At 44.0% G+C, this 20133-nt stretch overlaps 1 protein-coding gene across 2 annotated transcripts in view; it reads right to left on the bottom strand.

Annotated features, from left to right (window-relative positions):
• The window catches only part of TMEM47 (transmembrane protein 47), a 46884-nt gene extending 27086 nt beyond the window's left edge, over positions 1 to 19798 (bottom strand). For both annotated transcript variants that reach the window (XM_084843966.1, XM_084843967.1), the window contains exon 1: positions 19365 to 19798. In XM_084843966.1, coding sequence (XP_084700092.1) covers positions 19365 to 19590 — 226 coding nt within the window. In that variant the 5' untranslated portion in view covers positions 19591 to 19798. The remainder of the gene's footprint in view (positions 1 to 19364) is intronic.
• Between the last annotated feature and the right edge of the window lie 335 nt (positions 19799 to 20133).

Raw genomic sequence — 20133 nt, 5'->3', positions numbered from 1 at the left:
AAAAAAAAAAAATTATGGTAAAATTTTATTGTTTTAAATTGTTTTATGGTGGGTTGTACATCGCCCAGAGTGGCTGGGTGACCAGTCAGATGGGCGATTAATAAATTTAATAAATAAATAAATAAAAGGTGCAGACTACCCAAGGCTAGTCAAGTTAGTCTGGCACTTGTGGCAGAGAATTACACATGCACCTCTCACTAGGAGTAATAAATTAAACAACAATTTGCTGCCCTTTCATGATGCCCAAAAGCAACTGCCTTAGAGCCAGATGACAAATTAAGCTAATTGCATAGTGTGGAATCAAGGTTGTCTTTTTATTTACTCTAGTGTAAGCATGCATGACTCCAATTCAGATCAGGACCACCATGCTCTGGGAAAGGAGGATTAAACCTCCCCACCCTACCACCACCACTTGCTTCCTGAAATCCACCATCCGCCACCACAGGGGTTTAACGAAAGAGAAAAAGCCTCCATTTATGCCAATGGGTAAGCCTGAGCTATGTATACTATGCACTTAGCGTAAGGTGTAGTTTGGCTCTGAGACATCTGCCTCACTCTGCCTAATGGTAGGGCCGGCCTTGCATGCACCTAATGCCACCACCACTGTTGACCATTCTCTCATTCATCAGGAGGATAAAAGAGTACTCAAGATGATGCTGGTGTCGAGAACAGTCTGTGTTCCCTCCATGGTGATGCCCTATTTTTCATGATTACACTACCAGAGAGCAAACAAAGAGGCTATTCTAGGAACGTCATGTTGTCCAGAACTTCCACAAATTGGTTTAATCTAAGCAAAGTATTCTACTTTCAATCCACTTCTGTGTCAGAGTATTATGAGATTTTCAATATCATGTGAAGTTTCTCACCCCCTCAGTGCACTTCTGCAGTCATTCACACACCAGGATTCCCACGTTCTCAGAAATCCTATGCCTGTTTTTGTACCTGTTTGTCCCCCTGCTGCTACCCTCTGCCAAATGATTCCTTGGACCACAGCTTAGAAATAGCTGGGCACTCCTGCAATTAAGCGAAGGTTGGAATCAAACCACATTAATATACCAGAAGAAATACAACAAGACTATGTTAACACCCTAAAATCTAAGCCATTTTATCTGGTTAGGCAGAGGAGGCATTCTCCTACAATACTACAGTAGCATCAGGGGACTGGAAACAAAGCCCTATGAGGAGGGACTGAAAGAACTGGGCATGTTTAGCCTTGAGAAGAGAAGACTGAGGGGAGATATGATAGCGCTCTTCGAGTACTTGCAAGGTGGTCACAGAGAGGAAGGCCAGGATCTCTTCTCGATCATCCCACAGTGCAGGACACGGAATAATGGGTTCAAGTTACAGGAAGCCAGATTCCGGCTGAACAGCAGGAAAAACTTCCTGACTGTTAGAGCAATACGACAATGGAATCAGTTGCCTAGGGAGGTGGTGGGCTCTCCCACACTGGAGGCATTCAAGATGAGGCTGGACAGCCACCTGTCAGGGATGCTTTGACTTGGATTCCTGGACTGAGCAGGGGGTTGGACTTGATGGTCTTATAGGACCCTTCCAACCCTACTATTCTATGATTCTATGATTTCTTGATTTCAGGCTCAGTCCTATGCATGTTAAATGGAAAAGAAGTCCTACAATTCCTAGCATTCCCCAGCCAGCTACTGGGAATGCTAGGAGTTGTAGGACTTTTTCCCATCTAAGCATGCATAGGAATCAAAGAAATTGATATTTTGGCAGAATGCTAATTACTTCTCTTTTTTTACACACGCACACACACACACACAACCTTCCTTGCCTTGCTGAGGGATTTTACCTTTCAGCATCTCAAAGATTTTCAAGGGTTTTCCCGCTTATGTACCATGCTTCTCCCCCCACCATGTACGTACACACACACACACACGTATTTTCCCTCACTACTTTTATCTTGGTTTGTGTGTTGAATTCATGCTCATTCTACTGTATGTTTTCTCCTTATGTACAAGCCTGGCCTCCAGACTTTCCTCTCACTCATTTCACTTGTGCAAAGAAAAACCTGCAGCAGACATTTGTTTTAGAGCCTGTCAGACAGAGCTTTGGCTATTGAGGGGAATAGAAATGAAATGAAATAAATACATCTTTGGAAATTAACCAGTTTAGCTTTGTTTTGTGTTCATGGATTAACTCTTATTTAATAATTCTTATTCCTACTTCATCTTACATATACATACATACATACATATTGCTCTCAGGTAAAAACCATTTGATGTAAAGTCCATGTAAAGTACATTTGTCCTTTGCTGCCAGTCTTGTATTGACGTATTACTCAGTATATGTGTTGTATGTTTATCCCTTCCATGGTGTAAGTTGTATGTTGACCAAACCCTTGTCAGAGAGAAGAAGCAGGCCTCCAGTCCTCATCTAATCTCTTAAAGAAAGCAGAGTATAAAGGCACATACAAACCCCAAAGAGAGAGAAATTCTCCCAGATATGGGTTTCATTTTATGTGTTCATTATGATTCTGTTTCTGGTAGAGTGAGTGAGTATACTTTATCAGGGATCTTGTTTGGCTGACCCTTTACTCTGAACCAGTAAACTGAATTTTCCCTCTGGTTCTGATCCGGTTCTGTTCAATAGAGACTTTCAGATAATGGTTCAGGTTCTCTTCCAGCTCAGGAAAAAAAGGAAGATTCATTCTGGGTTTTGGTTCAGGTTTGACTCCCTTAATTCCATAGTCAAGGTCCAATAGACATTACGCTGGTTCACACAATCAAAGTAAGCCACTCTGGCATTTTATTTTTTGCCAAGTCATGGTCTAAGTGGCAGAAACAATGCAGAGATATACCCTCCTTGCATACCATGGCCCAACAGGCTAGAGCAGGGGTGGGGAACCTCGTTCAGTCCAAGAGCCATATTTAATTTCAGAGGTTTAGGGAGGCCACATTCCATGGTAGGTGGAGCTAAAGGCAAAGGTGTGAGGGGGAATTCCTGTCAGGATTCCCTTAGCCCCCACTTCACTTTACGCCCAAACATACAGCCCAAACATACAGACAAGAGGCTTCAGTCTACAGGTTTTAATCCATTACTTCACAGGGTCATACAGATGCAAATTCTCAGAGACTCTCCGTCTACAAGGAATGCCTTCAGGGAATTCAAATGGAATTTAGAGAGTTGCCTGCCGTTTGAAGAGGGAGGTGGTCTCACTAGCCTAACTGAAGGAGGGGGAGGTCCCTCTCTTGTTGTGAGGCCTCTAAGTGCAGCTTTTCACGCAAGGCCAATCCAGTGGACCGCCTAAGTTCTGCCCCTGCCTTTTCTCTCTTTGCTCTGCACCTGCAACTGGCATCTATTAGGTCATCATCCAGTTCGCTGCCTCTCACGGGGGGCGGGGTGAGGAGGGACCCTCAAGCTCAGCCATCTGGACATTTCTAACCCGAGAAGCAGGCCTACTCATATCTGGACTAGCCTAGGAAAACACTTCCCCTATGTCTGATGGTTCTCCTTCAGAATCTGAACTGCTATCCCACTCCCTGCACTCAGAAACACCCCCAACAATTCCAAATAATACCAGCATATTAAACAGCTTAAAGCTCTTACTGCCAATAACCAAGCCTTCAGAAAGACATTTCAACCTTTTAGAGTGGGGGACTGCACAAAAGCCAGGAAACCACCAAATGATTCGTGGTTGAGGGAAATGTGGTCAGGCCATGGGAAAGGGGTGTGGCCATGCGGGGAAACCCAGAGCACTAGATTTGGCCCTGGGACTGGGGTTCTCCACCTCTGGACTAGAAGGTCCCACGACCCAAAGCCATTTCACCTTTTGAATCTTAAAAATTACAAGGGAGGCTCCCCATGCACTGGACCATCGCTCCTAGTGCAATGTCACATTTTGGATATTTTCATAATGGTTTCACCTTTTTTTGCATTTTATTATTTTTTTTTTCATATAGGTTTTTTTTATCCTGGACTCTGTTCTAGTACCATCTTCGATCGGCTTTCTGCATGTATTCTGAATGTCATGGCATCTTTGACCCAAGTCTTGATCTGGGGAAAACGGTGTTGGATGCTTGGACCATGGAATGTGTCTCTTCTGCTGATTCCAGGTGATCTGTTTTTACCACCCACTTTGCTTTGTCCTTCAGGTTCTAAAGAAAAAAAACACCATTTGGCTTTGCACCATAAATGTTATGGTTCAGAGCTGCCGTTCTGATTGCCTTTCAGTGCTATGCAAATTAGTGAATTACTTCCAAATTCATTCAATTTATTCCTCTGTCTCTGATGTTCACTTTTTCCCACAGGCTTTACAGCTCTGGATTCATTTTTGTAAGACTGACCAGCATGGTTTGCTGCCTTCTGTATCTTCCACTTCCAGCTCCTTTGGCTTATCATCTGGCTATGCCTTTTAGTAATGCCTTAGGCACCTGAATTATTCCTGCAGTGAGCAGGGGGTTGGACTCGATGGCCTTGTAGGCCCCTTCCAACCCTTCTATTCTATGATTCTATGAATTCTTCTCCTCTTACCTTTTTCCAGTGTAGATTTTTTTTTCCACCATGCTGTTATGGATTCTTATCAGCATGAAATATTTTGTTCTCTCTCTGCCACCACTGCAACAGCCATGGGTATTCATTCCATGGGTACTGGGCACTGGATTTTTAGTCTTTACAGATTATATATTACAGAGCAATCCTAAACGGGGCTGGGGAAGTGAAGTCACTGATCTACCACTTTATCCCCAGCTCTGCTGGCTCATGCTGGCCAGGACAGAAGGCTGTGGGAGCAGTTTTGCTGCACTTTTCATCCTACTGGATCTGTGTACTTCGAATTTTCAACCATTGAGAGAAGGAGATGGGATTTAGCTATGACAGTTCCAGGTCTGCCAGAGGTGATAGATCTAGATTTGGCCATCTGGGGGAATGGGGTATCTTTGGATCCACTGGATTCAAATCTGGCTTTTCCCTGCACCCACCCCAACCACAGTACATCCCGTTTGGGGCTGTTCCATTCGCAACTACTGGTGAAAGAATTGGCGGCAGCATTACCCACCTGCCCAGGTACAGCAGAGGGTTCTGCTGTGGTGGAGCCTCTTCACCAAGTGTTCCTCTCCACAACTAGAGGAGCACTAACACATCGTCCTAATCCACTCCAGCCATCAACATTTTGGAGGGGGGTTGATTGTGCTCAGTATCTCACTTCTTCGGACAGTCACATTTGTGTGGTTTCTTTTCATAATCAATATATCCATGTTCTGACATTTGCATTCTATTTTTTATGTTGAATTTTCTTATTCATTCAGGCACAGTGGCTGTTCATATGTGACTGTGGGACACATCTGTGGCACTCTGTGTTTTGGAACTCAGAAGAAAGCTTTGTGGTTTTAGCTTGACATGACTCTTCAAGCATCCATAGTTCAGTTTGGAATTAGGAGATGTTTTGCTTTTGCCTGTGTTGTGACTAGGGATGTACGAATTGTGTACCTTTCGTGCCGCTTGACTTCCGCAGTTTGCGGCCAGTGCTCCGTACCGTCGTTCGCAAGCCCCCAGAATTCTCCTTTTTTTCCACTCCAAGAATTACAAAGATAAATTCATACCGACAGCCGTAATTCTGTATAACTTCCGTAAGAAAGGCTATTTTTCATAGATATTTACGTATTTTTCCCCCTGCCTTGAGACGTGTAGTAATTACTTTCAGCCAAAACACTTCCTCCTCCTCCTCGGGGCTTCCCAAAACAAGGCTGCCCTAGGTGTGCCTGAGCGATGCACTCTTTGTTTAAAGCAACGCTGTTTGAAAGAAAGAAAAAACTTTTTTAAAATGACCATGCCGGCCTGGAGCCCTGCACGAGGTATTATTCCCCCTGCTAGGCTTTCTATTTCCACATCCAGCCTTGTTGGTGACATTGTGAGGCTAAAATGGAGAGGAGAACCAACTCTGTGAATGTCTACTCAGAAGTAAGTCTTATTGAGTTCAATGCGACTTACTCCGCATGCATGTCAGCACCCCACTTGCCCCCAGCTCAGCTTTGTATTTCCACATCCACATCCAGCTCATTAGCAAACCTCCTGTTAGTTACCTCACTGTGTGACTTTGGGCTGGACTCTAACCACTACATCATACTTCTGGTATATGAAACTCTTGAAGAAAAAGAGACAGTATAATGGAAAGTTCTTTCTGAAGCAGTCACACTTGTACAAATGCAGCATGAAGGGAAAGATCAGCAACCTTCTCTTTGTTTGAATAAAAAGCACAAGTGTGACTGCTTCAGAAAGAATATTCTTCTAGTGTGTGTGTGTGATTTCCCTCCATCCAGGAAAAAAAAAAAAACCCATTCACCCAAGGGTCTTCTGAGATAACTTGAACTTCTTTCAAACAGCCTTGCTTTAAACAAAGAGTGCATCACTCAGGCACACCTAGGGCAACCTTGTTTTGGGAAGCCCCGAGAAGGAGGAAGTATTTTGGCTGAAAGTAAACGGAGACGGAGGATTTCAATTGAAAAAGAACACCCACAAACAAGGCGGTGATTTATTATCGAAATATACTACCTTGCATTTCTTATTTATTTACGAAAATTTTGCAACTCTGTGCGGATGACAAAAAAAAAAGCCGCATGAATGCTGGCTCTGCAGGACCTCGTGGTGCCTTTCCACAGAGGATTCCATGGCACAGACTGAAGGGAATTCAATCCCATTTCAGTCCGTGGTGGAATTCTCTGACATCCCTAGTTGTGACTAAAACTAATTTTTTCCTTTCTCTTTTGTTACTTGTCATTTACGATTTACCAAAAATACTGTCATCAGCCCATTATGATGATTTACCAAAAATACTGTCATCAGCCCATGATTTTCTGGTCCTTTTGATTTGTCCTTCAAGGCACATGTGGAGTAGGCACTGGCAAAAGTTGATGAGGCATGCAGATACACCAATAGGAATATTGGCAACTGGTGGATGTTACCACTATCTTCCTTATATTGATTTCATTTACCCAACTGGTCTGATTGCATGTATACATGCATGTCCTCTCTCTCAGTCTTTATTTATTTTATATCCCAAAATTTCACCCAAAACTGGAACTCAAGGTGGCTAACAATAAAATCCAGATTAAAAACAAAATCTCTGTCTTGGAATATGTCCATTTTACTTCTGAACTGCAGGAATACTTGTGTATTTGGGGCCAAGTTTTATGTGCTAACTTACGAACATCTGTGTACTGCCTTGCTTTTTACTTGCTTGGGTCAGTGGAGGTTTGGTACAGTGAGAGCTGAGAGCAAGACTGAAATTGAAACTGGGATCAACTCTTTGATTCAACCCTTGAGCACAAGCACATTTCCAACCCGAGGGGGAAGGTCAGGTTCCCAGACAGGCTTAAAATGGCTTTAAGGCAGTGAGATCCTCCAAGACTCAACTGGGAGTTTTAACTTCAAGGATTCACTGTAATCATGAGATGAAAATATTTATGCTAGGTAAAACCCACAAGTTGTCTCCCAATTTGGAGAGCAGTCCGTTAGATTTAACGGTAGAATCCAACAAAAGTCCTACTTAGAGTAGGCCCATTGAAATGAATCAGACTTAAGTTAGTCATGATTAACTACTGATCATGGCCTCTTGCTATGGTGTGACAAGACTGCAATGCTCCAGTTTAATATAGGGCATAAGGATGGAGTTGCCTGATGGAAACATTATTTGCATTGACCCAATTTTGCATAATGCCCTTTCAATAAAGTTATAGCCTGCTTAACAACTAAAGTGTCTTGGTCTTCCTTCCAGTTCTTCCCACAAATATAGCCAGGTTGTTAACTGGGATTTACCACCATGGCCTTATTATTCAAGTATTAAAAGATCTTCATTGGCTTGCACTTTGTTCCTAGGCTTAATATGAAGTGCTGGTCTTGATTTTGGAGATTAGGAGGTTGAGAGAGGCTATTTTATGTGATAGCACACACCTAGCTGTGGAACTCTTTCCCTAGCCTGATTTTTAGGGCCCACGAAAGGTCTGCCCTGTTCATCCTAGGACAGTGTTGTCTACTTCTGTACGGGGTGGGGATCTCTTTATCTGCTAGTCTGACTGCTATGATTCCTGTAATACAGAATTGATGGTGGACTGGAGGGCCACTTATGTGTGTTAAGAAAAGTGTGCACAGACTTATAGCAGCTAACCCATTTCTGTTTGTGCATATACATAAATCCTTTGACACCTGGAAATAATGCAATGGGTTGTGGTAGTTAATTGAATTAGATCTCAAAATAAAATTTACAGTCCAAAACTTTGCATGTTTACTCAAAAGGAGTACTCACTGAGTACAATGGGGCTTATTTCCAAGTAAATGTGCATAAATTTGCAGCTTTAGTTCTACCAGTCTTGCTCTTGAGTGGGTGGCTACAGTCAACAATTAAGCTTTACATCTCTAATTTTCTTTCTTTCTTTCTTTCTTTCTTTCTTTCTTTCTTTCTTCCTTCTTTCCTTCCTTCCTTCCTTCCTTCCTTCCTTTCTGTAGATTAAATGTTCCTTATTTTAAGCACCACTGAATGTAAGATGTAAAAGCAAAACAGACTTTCTTTGGGTGATCAACAGGCAAGTTGCTTCTTTGGGCGGCGGGAATAATTTTACATAAAATATTTAATTAAACGTTTGTTTAATGAAAAAGCCGCCATCATATGAATCAAGTCCCCCAAGCACTTATCCAAGTACAAGATAAGCAAAGCATTACAGGAAATTATGTAGTCTATAATTCATCATATGGACAATAAGTGCAATGTGCACTTAAGAATTCCCTACACTGAGTATAGTGTTCAAAGATTCAATATATTTAGTGTGTACCTACTGGGTATTCATTCCCAATTCAGAAGAACAAAGAAACCTTACAATGATGTATGGAAAGGAGAATTATAATGAGACAAAGTTATAAATACATTTTAGACTATATGCCTCTTCGGACAGAAGCCTGTCCTCTCATACTCTGTAAAACAGCATGCACATTGATGGTGCTAAATATTAATTTATAGAGCAACCCTATACATGTCTACTCAGAAACAAGTCCAACTGAGTTCAAGGGGACTTACTCACCTGGTAGGTGAGTACAGGACTGCAGTCTTAATGAATTGTGTGTTTAACATTAATTCTAGTTCTGCAGCTTCACTTCATGAATTGTGTGTTTAACATTAATTGTAGTTCTGCAGCTTCACTTCATGTTCCTCCCACAGATGGCCATTATCCACCCCCAGAACAAAACAGTCTCTTAAGGAGCAATCCTATGGCTGGTAGTCAGTGGCTAGATGGCCATAGGATACATGGGTTTCCGGGAACCAACCTCAGAGCCCGCGCTCCAAGGTTAGTTCCCTAAGAACTGACCTTCCCCCAATCCCACGCTCCCTCGCAGGCAGCTCAGAACGGCCCAGTGCTCCGCGCTCGGAAGAGAAGCACAGAGTGGTAAAAACAGGGTGTTCCAGGGCAGGGAAGGTGGAAATGCTGGTACAACACATCCAATGTGTCATCTGGCAGCTGCTTCCCTCGCTCCGCCTTCCTGCAGACAGCCGAAATCGGCTGTCTAGTAACAAATGCAGGGCAGCTGAAGCGCGCACATGACGATCCCCTACGCGCTTCTCCTGCCCTGAATTGAATATGCAGTCGCCTCCAAGTTCAGAGGCAGCTGCTGATCCCGGTAGGATTGCTCCCTTAACAAATTTGTCACATTCTGAGAAAGCAAACTCTGTTTTCCCAGCCAACCTGTTCCAATATAAACTGTTCTTTCAGTTAGGATGTTTGGATACAATCTAAACAAAGCCAAGCCTTTACCAGGCTTAGTGGGCAATACTATGCATGTTTAGACCAAAAAAAAAAGTCCTACAACTCCCAGCATTCCCAGCTGGGAAAGGCTTAATTTTGTATAGATTGTAGCCAGACATCATAACTGAAAGAATAGTTTATGCTGGTTGAGAGATGCTGGGCGTTGTAGGACTTTTTTCTGTCCAAATATGCATAGATTTGCACCTGTATTGATTTAAATCAGAAAGAGTTTCTTGGTACTAAACTCTCCCAGTAAAATCAATGGAGGTCTTAAAATGAATGTAACTTTGACTGGATCATGCCCTTTATTCATAATGAACCAACACTTGCTTGTGTGGCATCTTCAATCCATTGCTTGCCTTCTTTTCTCACTAGCCCTAGCAAACAATTGCTATATTTGTTCTTTATAATAGTCTTTCGGATAACAAAAGATGGCATATACGACTGCCAGCTTCTGAATTGGCCCTTTTGTTTTGTATTTAACAACTGTTTTGATCTGAAAACCTTCACCTGCTAATTGCTGCAAATCAAACTGCTATGAAAGGCACAAGAATCTGCCAGGCTGGTGGGTTCAGTTGTTGGGCAGGGGGAGGGGGGATTTCCTGGCCCTCTGGCAACTTTATGTGCCAGCTGCATCCCAAATGCTTCATAATCCTTGTTGTTTTTCTCTAAAGCCCCTCTAGATTATTTGTATCTCTCTTAAAACTGTGGTGATTTAAAGTGGCCACAATTCTCTAGTTAAGGTATTGAGGCACAGATTCATTTACATCCTGTGGCTTAGGACCAAATGAGATGATACAGGAGATCGGTGAACTGGATAGCTAGTATTTGTTTCTTTGCTTAAGTTAAAAGCAACTGGGGCCAAGGTGCTGGGTGAAGGGGGGCGGCATGTCAGAAAAATCATACAGGTATCAGGACTGCTTTTAACATCTTTCTTTTCTAAGAGAGGGATGCTGGTGACAGATCACCCATATCATGTCTAGTTTGACCATTATATTTGCTTGCAACAATGCAACATATTCTCTCTCTCTCTCTCTCTCTCTCTTATGTAGGAGGACCAAAACGGGCGTTACTTTAAATCTGTATCTAGCAGCTATGTATTTTGTTATTTTTACTCTAGAGTAGGCATAGACTGGGACCCTAGTGTGAGGGTAGGAGGCTTTTAAGATCTAAATTGCCTCTCCTCCCCACACCTACTCTAGAGTACAAATGAAAAAAAGATGTAGCTGCTAGATATGAATTTAAAATAATGTGTATTTGGGGCCAGTGTAGGGATGTCCATCTCTGGGAAATTTAGTTCTTTTATTATTTGACAGAGCTCTGCAGCATGTACAACTCGATTTGCATTTGTGAGCTGAGCTGCAGGCTTTTCTCCGAACTACAGGAACTTTTTTTGTGCATTTTCCCCCTGCGGGTTCTGCAATTTGTGCAAATTACTCCGAAATGTGTGCAAATTGCAGAACCTGCAAAAAATGCACAGAATGCCCAGAAAACCTGCAAACTGCCCAACTCACTGCAGATTAACTCAGGCGCCACAGCGGGAACTGGAACAAAGCCCAGGGAGCCAAACCTAGGAAAACCCGTCAAACTTTACCCCCCAAAATGGATTTCTCTGACATCCCTAGCCCAGTGTCACAAGGAAAACACACACATATATACTACAGTCTAGACTCAACCCGCTTCACACTCTGTCTCCATGAAGACAGCTGAAGGAGTAGAAGGGGCAGCAGCACCAGCCCTGCTCCTGATCTCCTAGAGCTGTCCGCCCCGTCTTCCACGGACACCTTAGCAGTGAAGCTATGCATGTAGACTTCTACATAGGTAGGCTTCCCCTACTGAGGCATCCATATGCAATGCATGGATGCGGGGGGGGGGGGGAGGAGCCATGCAGCATTGGGAGCTGGGCGAGCAGTATAGCCCTGCTGCCCTTTCTATGCATGGAACCCTCTTCGGGCAGATAATACATAAAGGAGACCACAGTTGGGAAATGATGATAAATCACTACCACATTGACTTTATATCCACCTTTGTTAAAGGATCCAATCCGGTGCATGCATGGGCTCCATGTGTGCATATGGGCCCTCAAAAGCACTGCCCCAAGGTTGGGACACCCTCTGGAGTGGCACCAAAGGAGGCACAAAGGTCTGCTGTCAGATGAAGAAGTTCTCTTTCCCACTGTGCATGATCAGAAGCACTTTTTGCTCACTGTCAACAGGTGGGGAGAGTGAATCCTGCCCTTCTGTGTTCAAAGCAGCATTCTTATTTCTCGATGTAATTTTAAACTGTTCTCTTACCCTGCGTATCATTTGCAGCTCCTGGTAGTTCTGCAGCACTTCGGATTTGGAGAATGGTCCAGCCAACAGTAAGCCCTTTTTAATCTGGCTGATTCCCACAGAAGAGAGTTAATCCCATGGCCAACTCCCCCACCCAAATCAGAGAAATTTAGAAGTGCGATCGTGGGCCAGGCTGTGCCTTTGCTGTGTATATTCTCTTTTTCTCCATTACACTTGCTCATGAATTGTTGACAGCAGTGCAGTGAAGGAATTCATGTGGAATGCCACCTGTTACTGTCTCTCGTTTTGACAGTGATCCCACAATTACTACTCCTTATATTACTGACAAAAGAAATATCGAATAAAATAATGCAACCTTACAGAGGCTCTCCCCCACTGATCATGAGTATGACTCCTAGGGCATCATCTTTTGAAACGGGCAAACAGACTATGAGTCAAGGTAACAGTCCACTTGGTTCTAAATATAAACCTCATAAAATATTAAGACTACTTATATTATCACTAGCAGTAAAAGCATCCTTTAAACTTCAGAAGCCCAATTAAAACATATTTAAATGAGTAGCGGGCATTAAAATTTTAAATGCAGCAATACACAAAAGCAGTTACAGCAAGATAAAGTAGTTTAGGATAGACTTCACTGAAGATTTCTTCCACGCTTTAAAAACACAGGGTGACGTTGTTTCATTATTGTATGTGTGTGTGTGTGTGTGTGTGTGTGTGTGTGTGTATATATATATATATATATATATATATATATAGTCAATTATGTGATACAGTTATGGTCTAAGCACAAACGTCCTAGAAAAATCTAGAACAGGTGCAAAGAGATACATGCCATTTTGAAATCCCCAAAGTAGAGTACCCCCCACCCCAATGAAACGTTCAGGCTTCAGCCAGGCTTTGCAAAAATGTAAAGTGTACTGTGGTGGAAACAACCCATTTGCCCTCATATTTCTGTATGTATTTTGGGCCAAAAGTTGAAGTATGGGTGTGTTTCCTTCTCTTATTATAATCCAGATAACCTAGACAGCTAGGTACTTTCTCTGATGTTTCCCAACAGAAACAGATGCCAATAAGGGTTTTATTTGTGTGTGTGTGGGGGGGGGGGTCCTTGTGTTCTTTTCTAGGGGACCCTAAATCACATGAGGCTCTGTTGCTCTGTCCTCTCTTCCCTTGTCTTTTCTAGCCCATCTGCCTTATCTGCCAACCAGCACACCTTTTCATTATAGGCACCTGCAAAAATGTGTTCCCTGACTTGGGTGACCTCTCATTATCATAGCAAAGAACTCTGTGCACAGCCATGGTTATTGAAATGCAAGATATGGCAAAGCTTGACAAGCTGCTCCCTGACATCCCATCCTCGTGTGTCTGCATGTGTTGATGCATTTCTGGACTGGACCAAATGATCATGTACAGCTGTCCACTAGGTCAGGGGTAGGCAACCCTTGACCTCCAGATGTTCTGGACTACAACACCCATAATCCCTGACCACTGGCCATGCTGGCTGGGGCTGATGGGAGTTGCATTCCAAATCAAATGGACAGCACCAGGTTGCCTACCCCTACACTGGGTTATAATCAACACAGCACAAGTTGCTCTGTGTCTTCCCTAAAATTCATGTTGGCACAGTGTGTTGAAGACCAATGGCAAACTTCCTCGACCCACAGAATTCTCGATTCCCTAGGGGAGCCCAAGACACTCAGTGGTTTCAAGTAGACCTGATACTATGGTTCTTCTTCTTTGACCAGAGATAATACAGCCACTGGTGCTATTCCTATTAGCTAGGAAGTTCCCTACATGGTGAAACTCTGACACAGTGCTGGTGATGTGAGTTGCCAAGCACCAGTACAGGAACAGGATCCTGATATCAATGCTAGCATACCTTTGCCATGCAGAAGCACTCTTCTTGCCTAACAATGAACTGGAAAGTTGTGGAATATGCTGAGAGGGGCAGGGTTTGGAGTCCTATCTTGCCATATGCAAATCTTCCTTAAGTGTCTTTTGAACTTATCAGGCTTTAACTGACTGTGCACAACACAACCCTAAACAACGTTCTGTCATGGTAACGTTGACACTGTAGTGATCTGCACTCACATTTTTGCATATAATCTCCCCTGGCCACATACTTAGTGTGGGAGAGCCTAATATTCAGTCCGTTGCTGCACATAAGGATCTCTGAACTGGAACCATGGGGAGGGGAGGTTGCTTTCTTGAGCAAACTTCTCTCAAATTCCATCTACTTGGTGGTGTGACTGCAGGACAGGGCTATTCACACACACTGCCTTACCTGCAGAGAGAGAAATCAGAAAAGCCATATGTAGGCTTCCCTCACGAGATTGAAGAGCGTGAGCAGCAAGCATCTTGAAGGCGTAGAAGGGCATAGGCTGGCTTTCTCTCCATCACCGAGGAAAGGGTGTTACAAGGGTTTTACCCATATATATCACAATTTCTCCTTTGAGAAAAGAGGGTATGTTCTGGAAAGCTTTGAAAGAAAGCCTTTTAAAAATCCATCTACTAATGTCCAAAAGTGAGATATGGACTTGCTTTTTATATAGACACTGTGTCTGTAAAACTTTTTTATGCTATTTTTTCCCCATCCTACTTAGTGACTACATTTCAAACTTAATAAAACACCACTTACTCTGTTTATGACATTTCTAGTAAGCCAGGAAAAAAACAGTCAGTCTTGCTGAGCTATTTGCAAATATCCATCACTATCAACTCCGTTAAAGCCATGATTTACATATTCTCAGGAGGGAGCTGCTTTTGAGCTGTCAGTTTTGCTTTAGAACAACTGTTTTTGTGCAAAATGAGCATACAGATGAACTATGACTGTTAAAAACACAGATTGATTAATAACTATCTAGACAAGGCAGGGATCTAATTAATATGTTCAATAGATAGGTAAGGCTAAATTTCATCATGTGTCACATGCGCCCCCCTCCCCAAAAAACCCCCCAGGAGATGTTTTAAAGATAAATACCATAGACAATAACAATACATGAAGGCTGAATTCTGAATTCCTAACATCTAAATACATTATGTAAGTGAAGAGTTATTTGTTTTGTTTGTACTCACATTTTTAATACAATGTTTAAAGAGCAGATAGATTGGTATGTACTTATGCAGGCAGGTAGGTAAGTAATACTTGAGTATTTGGTCTCATAAGTCTCCAAGTGTTATATGTAACACATTTTCTAGGGATCTGAATGCTGCATGAACATTTTTTTAATAATGTCCTATAAAGCTTTATGTTTATTAATTTTTTTCTATGTATATTATTTTGATCACTCAGCCCATCATAGGAATCTCCCATAAGACATAAGTACATGTGTAAGCGTTAAGCCAAAATATGCATTTTCCAGAAAGATCCCATCTCGAAGTACCATTTCACTGTGCCAATACTACAAAGTTTGTACGGTTGAACTCTCATATAGTATACTAAACATAATTCAACAGCATTATGATTCCACAGTATGGGCCTTGAGAACATTATGCAACTATGCCATACAAACAGACTATACCCTTTACATGGTAAATGTCATAAGAAAATATACATGCAAATGTACATCATTCTGATGTAAGAATGAGCCTGCAATCCTTTACACATTTTCCTGGGAGTAAGTGCCATTGAGCTCCACAGGATTTACTTCTGAGTAAACATGTATAGGATTAGCCTGTTAATGGCCTAATCTACATCAAAAACAGCTTTCCAAGTTGTGATCCTTCACAGTTTATTCCAATGTAGCTTCACAGATATCAAGTAAAAGGGTCCAGGTTTTTAGCATAAATATTTTGATTTATTTTTCTTTTAAAATTCATATCAGAACACGTTTATATCTTTAATTATTTACCAAATGATTTGTACAGATGGGTGACAACAACTGCATGTTAAGCTTATTATCTGACAAATGTAATGTGTCTGAGTCTCTCCTGAAATATTTAAAATATATACACAACCCTCTCTCCTATTTTGATACAATCCAGTATTAACAGAAATATGTTGATGTTGAGTTAGCATTACAGAAAGACCTACAAGACTAAAGCACATTATTTAGTTAACAAGGGATATGCTGACCATTAGCAAAACTGGACAAAGAGACTATTTTCTGGTACAATTGACTTGGTACAAATGCTCAGAGGACAGTCCTTGCTGCAAATACACCTGGGTTTGCCCTCTCTGAGAGCAGTCAGGGCCTAAAGTCTAATTAAGACAAAGGCTTTTAATTAAACCTTGGCTATGCTTTAGCAGGCTCCAGTGTGTGCCTGCCCTTGATAGTGCCACTTGAGGTGGTCTCCTTCAAGAGACAACGAAGCAAATGTTTTAAGACCCTGGGAAAAGATGGCTCGTGCCTATGGTTCTTTCCGTTTCCCCAATTACAGAGCTCTTGGCTCTGGTACCATAATTAAAAAGTCTTCCCACCACAAACTCTCTGCTTATTTCTAGCATATCCAGATCTTGTATACCTTATAAGATCTGTCTGAAAAGAAGGGGTACACAGAATAGGGAGATTCTGTTTTATGGAGTAGAAAACAGGATAGGTTGTTTCTTAATAACAAAGGACTACCATCAAGGCAGAGCAATCTACTGCTCACCAAACACAAGAACCTTTTGCCAGTGCATCATGTATGTAGAGGATTCGCTCCTGTCATCGGATGAGCATATGTGTATAATAATGCCTGCGTATGTATAAACAGTGAAGATTTTCCTATTTCAGGAGAGCTTTCAAAGCCTGACTCTCATCCAAAACACAATGAAAGGAAAGGTCTTGTTCAAATAGCTTCAGCATTCATTTCTGGCAGCTTGTAAAACCTGGGACCTTATCTTTTAGCAAAAATGAGCATACCTCACTCTGTGGCTTAATAGAACTGAAGAGTCTTGAAATTTCCTGAACTAGCATTCAGGAAGACACAGCAACAAATATCTGTTCTCTCCATTTATTTATCATTTGAAAGTGCAATGACCAGACTATGATTTATATCCAAGCCATACCCCTCTTCTTCAATTCTTAAAAAAAAAAAAATGGAAAGGGAAATGACTGCCAGAAGCAATTACAGAGTGCTTAGTAATCTTCTAATGCTGCTCTACTGACTATTTAGCCTTTCCTAATTCCCACATACTTTTGAAGGTATGGACATAAAGTGAAAACAAAAAAGGGGGGTAGAACTGAAACTCAGCTGGCCACCCACCCCCAATCCCCACCCAATCCATCTGAAAGATGCAATCAGGGGGATATTATTTTAGGAGACTGAGAAAGGGGGCAAAGGATCCCTGTTGCTAAGGAAACGTCAAAGCTGACATTCCTACATAAACTGTGTGTTTGGGGGGGTGGAGAAATAAAGCTCTCCAACAAAGTTTGTTTAGACTCCCTGGTAACTGCACAAAGAAGCAATTCTTTAAAAAAGGGGGAAAAAAGATTCATTCTTAATGACATAACTGAAAGCACACCTCACTAAAAACCAAGTGATACTTGATGGAGTGATAACAAGTACAGAAGAAAGGAGGTCTCTGCTGTAGTTTTGAAGCAAAATATCTCCAAGAATAATGAAAAGGATTTTCAAAGAAGCAAGGGCAAGAAGCAACACACACTCACACTGTACAATAGGTAGTCAAACCAATAGAAAGCCAATCTTTCCTCGCATAATTTTTCTAAAACACAAAAAACAAAAAGAAGGGGGGGGGGTTCCAAGGGTAATACAAAAGCTGATTCAAAAGCTGATTTAAGGCTTAGCAAGTGAGCAGTATAGTTTAACTTTTAAATGTTTCTAAAGGAGACTATAGAAGTTGTTGCACATAGTGGAATTTTTTTAAAAAAAATAACTCACAAAAAAGGCAATTTTGCAGACTAAACCAATCACTCATTGGTGGGTGGGAGTTAATTTTGCAATCATCTTGCCCATTTCAAGAGGCAAATTTAAATTTGGGGGCAAGGGAGTTATTATTTTTCTCATTCATGAACTGAAGACAAAATGCTACAGGAGAAATACCAATAAAGCCAACGAGGTATGTGACAAACAGCAGAAAGAGGCATAGCAGAGAAAACTGTATATGCTGTCTAAGGAAAATTCTCATCAGGGACAGTAGTGGAGAGTGTCGGGATAACAGAATTGAGAAGGTGTTGGAAGAATACTGTGAAATAAGAATGTTCCTTCTTGTGTTGGCTACAGATTCAAGGAGCCGAAAGCCCCACTTTTTCTGTCAGCAGCAGCTTGGGGACTGTCAACTGGATACAGGCCATGAATACTGACCATGAACTGAAAATTATATCCAGATATTCCCTGAACCAGTTCCACACCTAAACAGGCAGGATTCAAGCTCATTCACAAAGTAAATATGCAAATTCAAAAAATCAAGCAATCACCAGATGCAAATACTTTGCAAGAACTAATCCCGTTTTCCCATCTTTGCTATATTCTGGTTTCCAAGACACAGAAAGTATGTAATAGTGTGCATAAACGAGACTGAGAAGCATGATTTAAACAAATTCCTTTCCTGCCTACCTGGGGGGTGTACAAAGACGGGGAGGGACAGCTGGGGAAATAAGCAGGCAGACATATAGCATGAAATTCAGCAGAAGGGAAAGGCAGGGGACTGGAATGCAGAATGGCAGACTAGGACGGTCTGGAGCTGATGGGGTTTGCACGGGGCACACGCAAGATGGATTAGTAATAATTAAAGAAGGATTCTGGTACTACTAAAGACTACTGATGAGGCTCTGGGATGCGATGGGCACTGGAAAGGGTGATGGGGGAATAACGGACTGGAAAACTGGCTCGCTTAAAAAGGTTCCAGTTCGGGTGCAGAGAGAAGGGCGTGCTGTGGTGCGAAGTCGGGTGCGATACAAAAGTGGTAACGGATGGCTGGGCGGGTTAGGCTGGATCCCGGCGGGCAGGAGGTCCAGCGCAGGTAAGTCGCCCCGCCCGCCCGCGGGTGCAACGCCGAGGGCTCGGTGCTGGGCGAGGGCGAGCCGAGTGCTCGCTGCGAGGGGGCGAGAGACCGCGGCCACGCGCGGGTGGGCGAACGATCGCTCGTCACGGAAGCGCGAGTGTTGCGCCTCAGAAGAGGCTGTTTGTCCACGGGCCCTTGGGAGGAAAGGGGGCGCGAGAGGGGCCGGGGCGCAGCGCGTGTAGGGGTGCAGGGGAGCTGCTGACCTGAGCGGGGCGAGGTGAGTGCGGGGGGAGGTGGCAAGACGCTGAGAGCGGGCGAAGGGGCGGGGGGCGGCCAGCCTGCCAGCGGATGTTCGGGGGCGCTGCTGCAATGGGTGGGGTCGGAGAGGAGCGGGGAGGCAGGTCGGGCGCGGGCAGGGAAGGTCGCCTCGCTCACCGCTGTTCAGGGTAGTTTTGCAGCGCCAGGTCTCCGGGTTGCCGAGTTTGCTGCAGGACTCCCAGAGGGACAGGTACGACTGGTGGTCGGCCGTCACCCAGGCCGGGCTCAGCACGGCGCCCAGGTCCAGACACAGCGCCAGGAAGATGCACACCAGCCCCACCAGCTTGAGCGGGGTCAGCACCGAGACGCGCACCTCCTCCATGCCGCTGCCGGCAGAAGCCATGGGCGAGCGCGGGCGACGACCGGCCGCCGCCTCCGCGAGCCCGGCGCCCCTCGGCTACGAGTCCCGCCGGAGCCGGGCGGACGGAGACCGCGCCTGCCCCTCCAGTCCCGGCCGATCGGGGCAGGGGCGGCGGCAGGGGCGGCGGCGGCGGCGGCGGCGGCAGCAGCTCCCTCCAGCCGCCACCTCTCGGAGCGCGCAGCCCGGCTCTGCCCAGCGCCTCACTCCTCCCACCTCCCCTCCCCGTCTGGGGAAGGGGCGGGAGGAGCGGCACGCGGGGCGGGGGGGCGTCGAGCCGCGCACGTCACTCCAGGGCTTCCTCCGGGGAAAGAGGGCGGGAAGGCTTCGGCTACCCCCGGCGGCGGCCCTGCTCTGGGGCGGCGGCCAGAAGAACGCCGGCTCCTTCCCGTCCCCCACGCCCGCCCCGGCCGTCCGGCCTTGCCCCGGCAGCCGCGCATTCTGGATTAGCATGAAGTCCCGCTCCGCAGGGCGAGAGAAGCGCGGGGAGGGAGCGCGGTCGGCCGCTGCTCGCTGCAGCCTTTCTGG

Source organism: Heloderma suspectum, chromosome 3 (assembly GCF_057233095.1).
Source record: "Heloderma suspectum isolate Gila_16-S chromosome 3, 16-S_ref, whole genome shotgun sequence".
Taxonomy (NCBI): domain Eukaryota; kingdom Metazoa; phylum Chordata; class Lepidosauria; order Squamata; family Helodermatidae; genus Heloderma; species Heloderma suspectum.
This window is presented reverse-complemented; position numbering and strand designations above follow the sequence as displayed.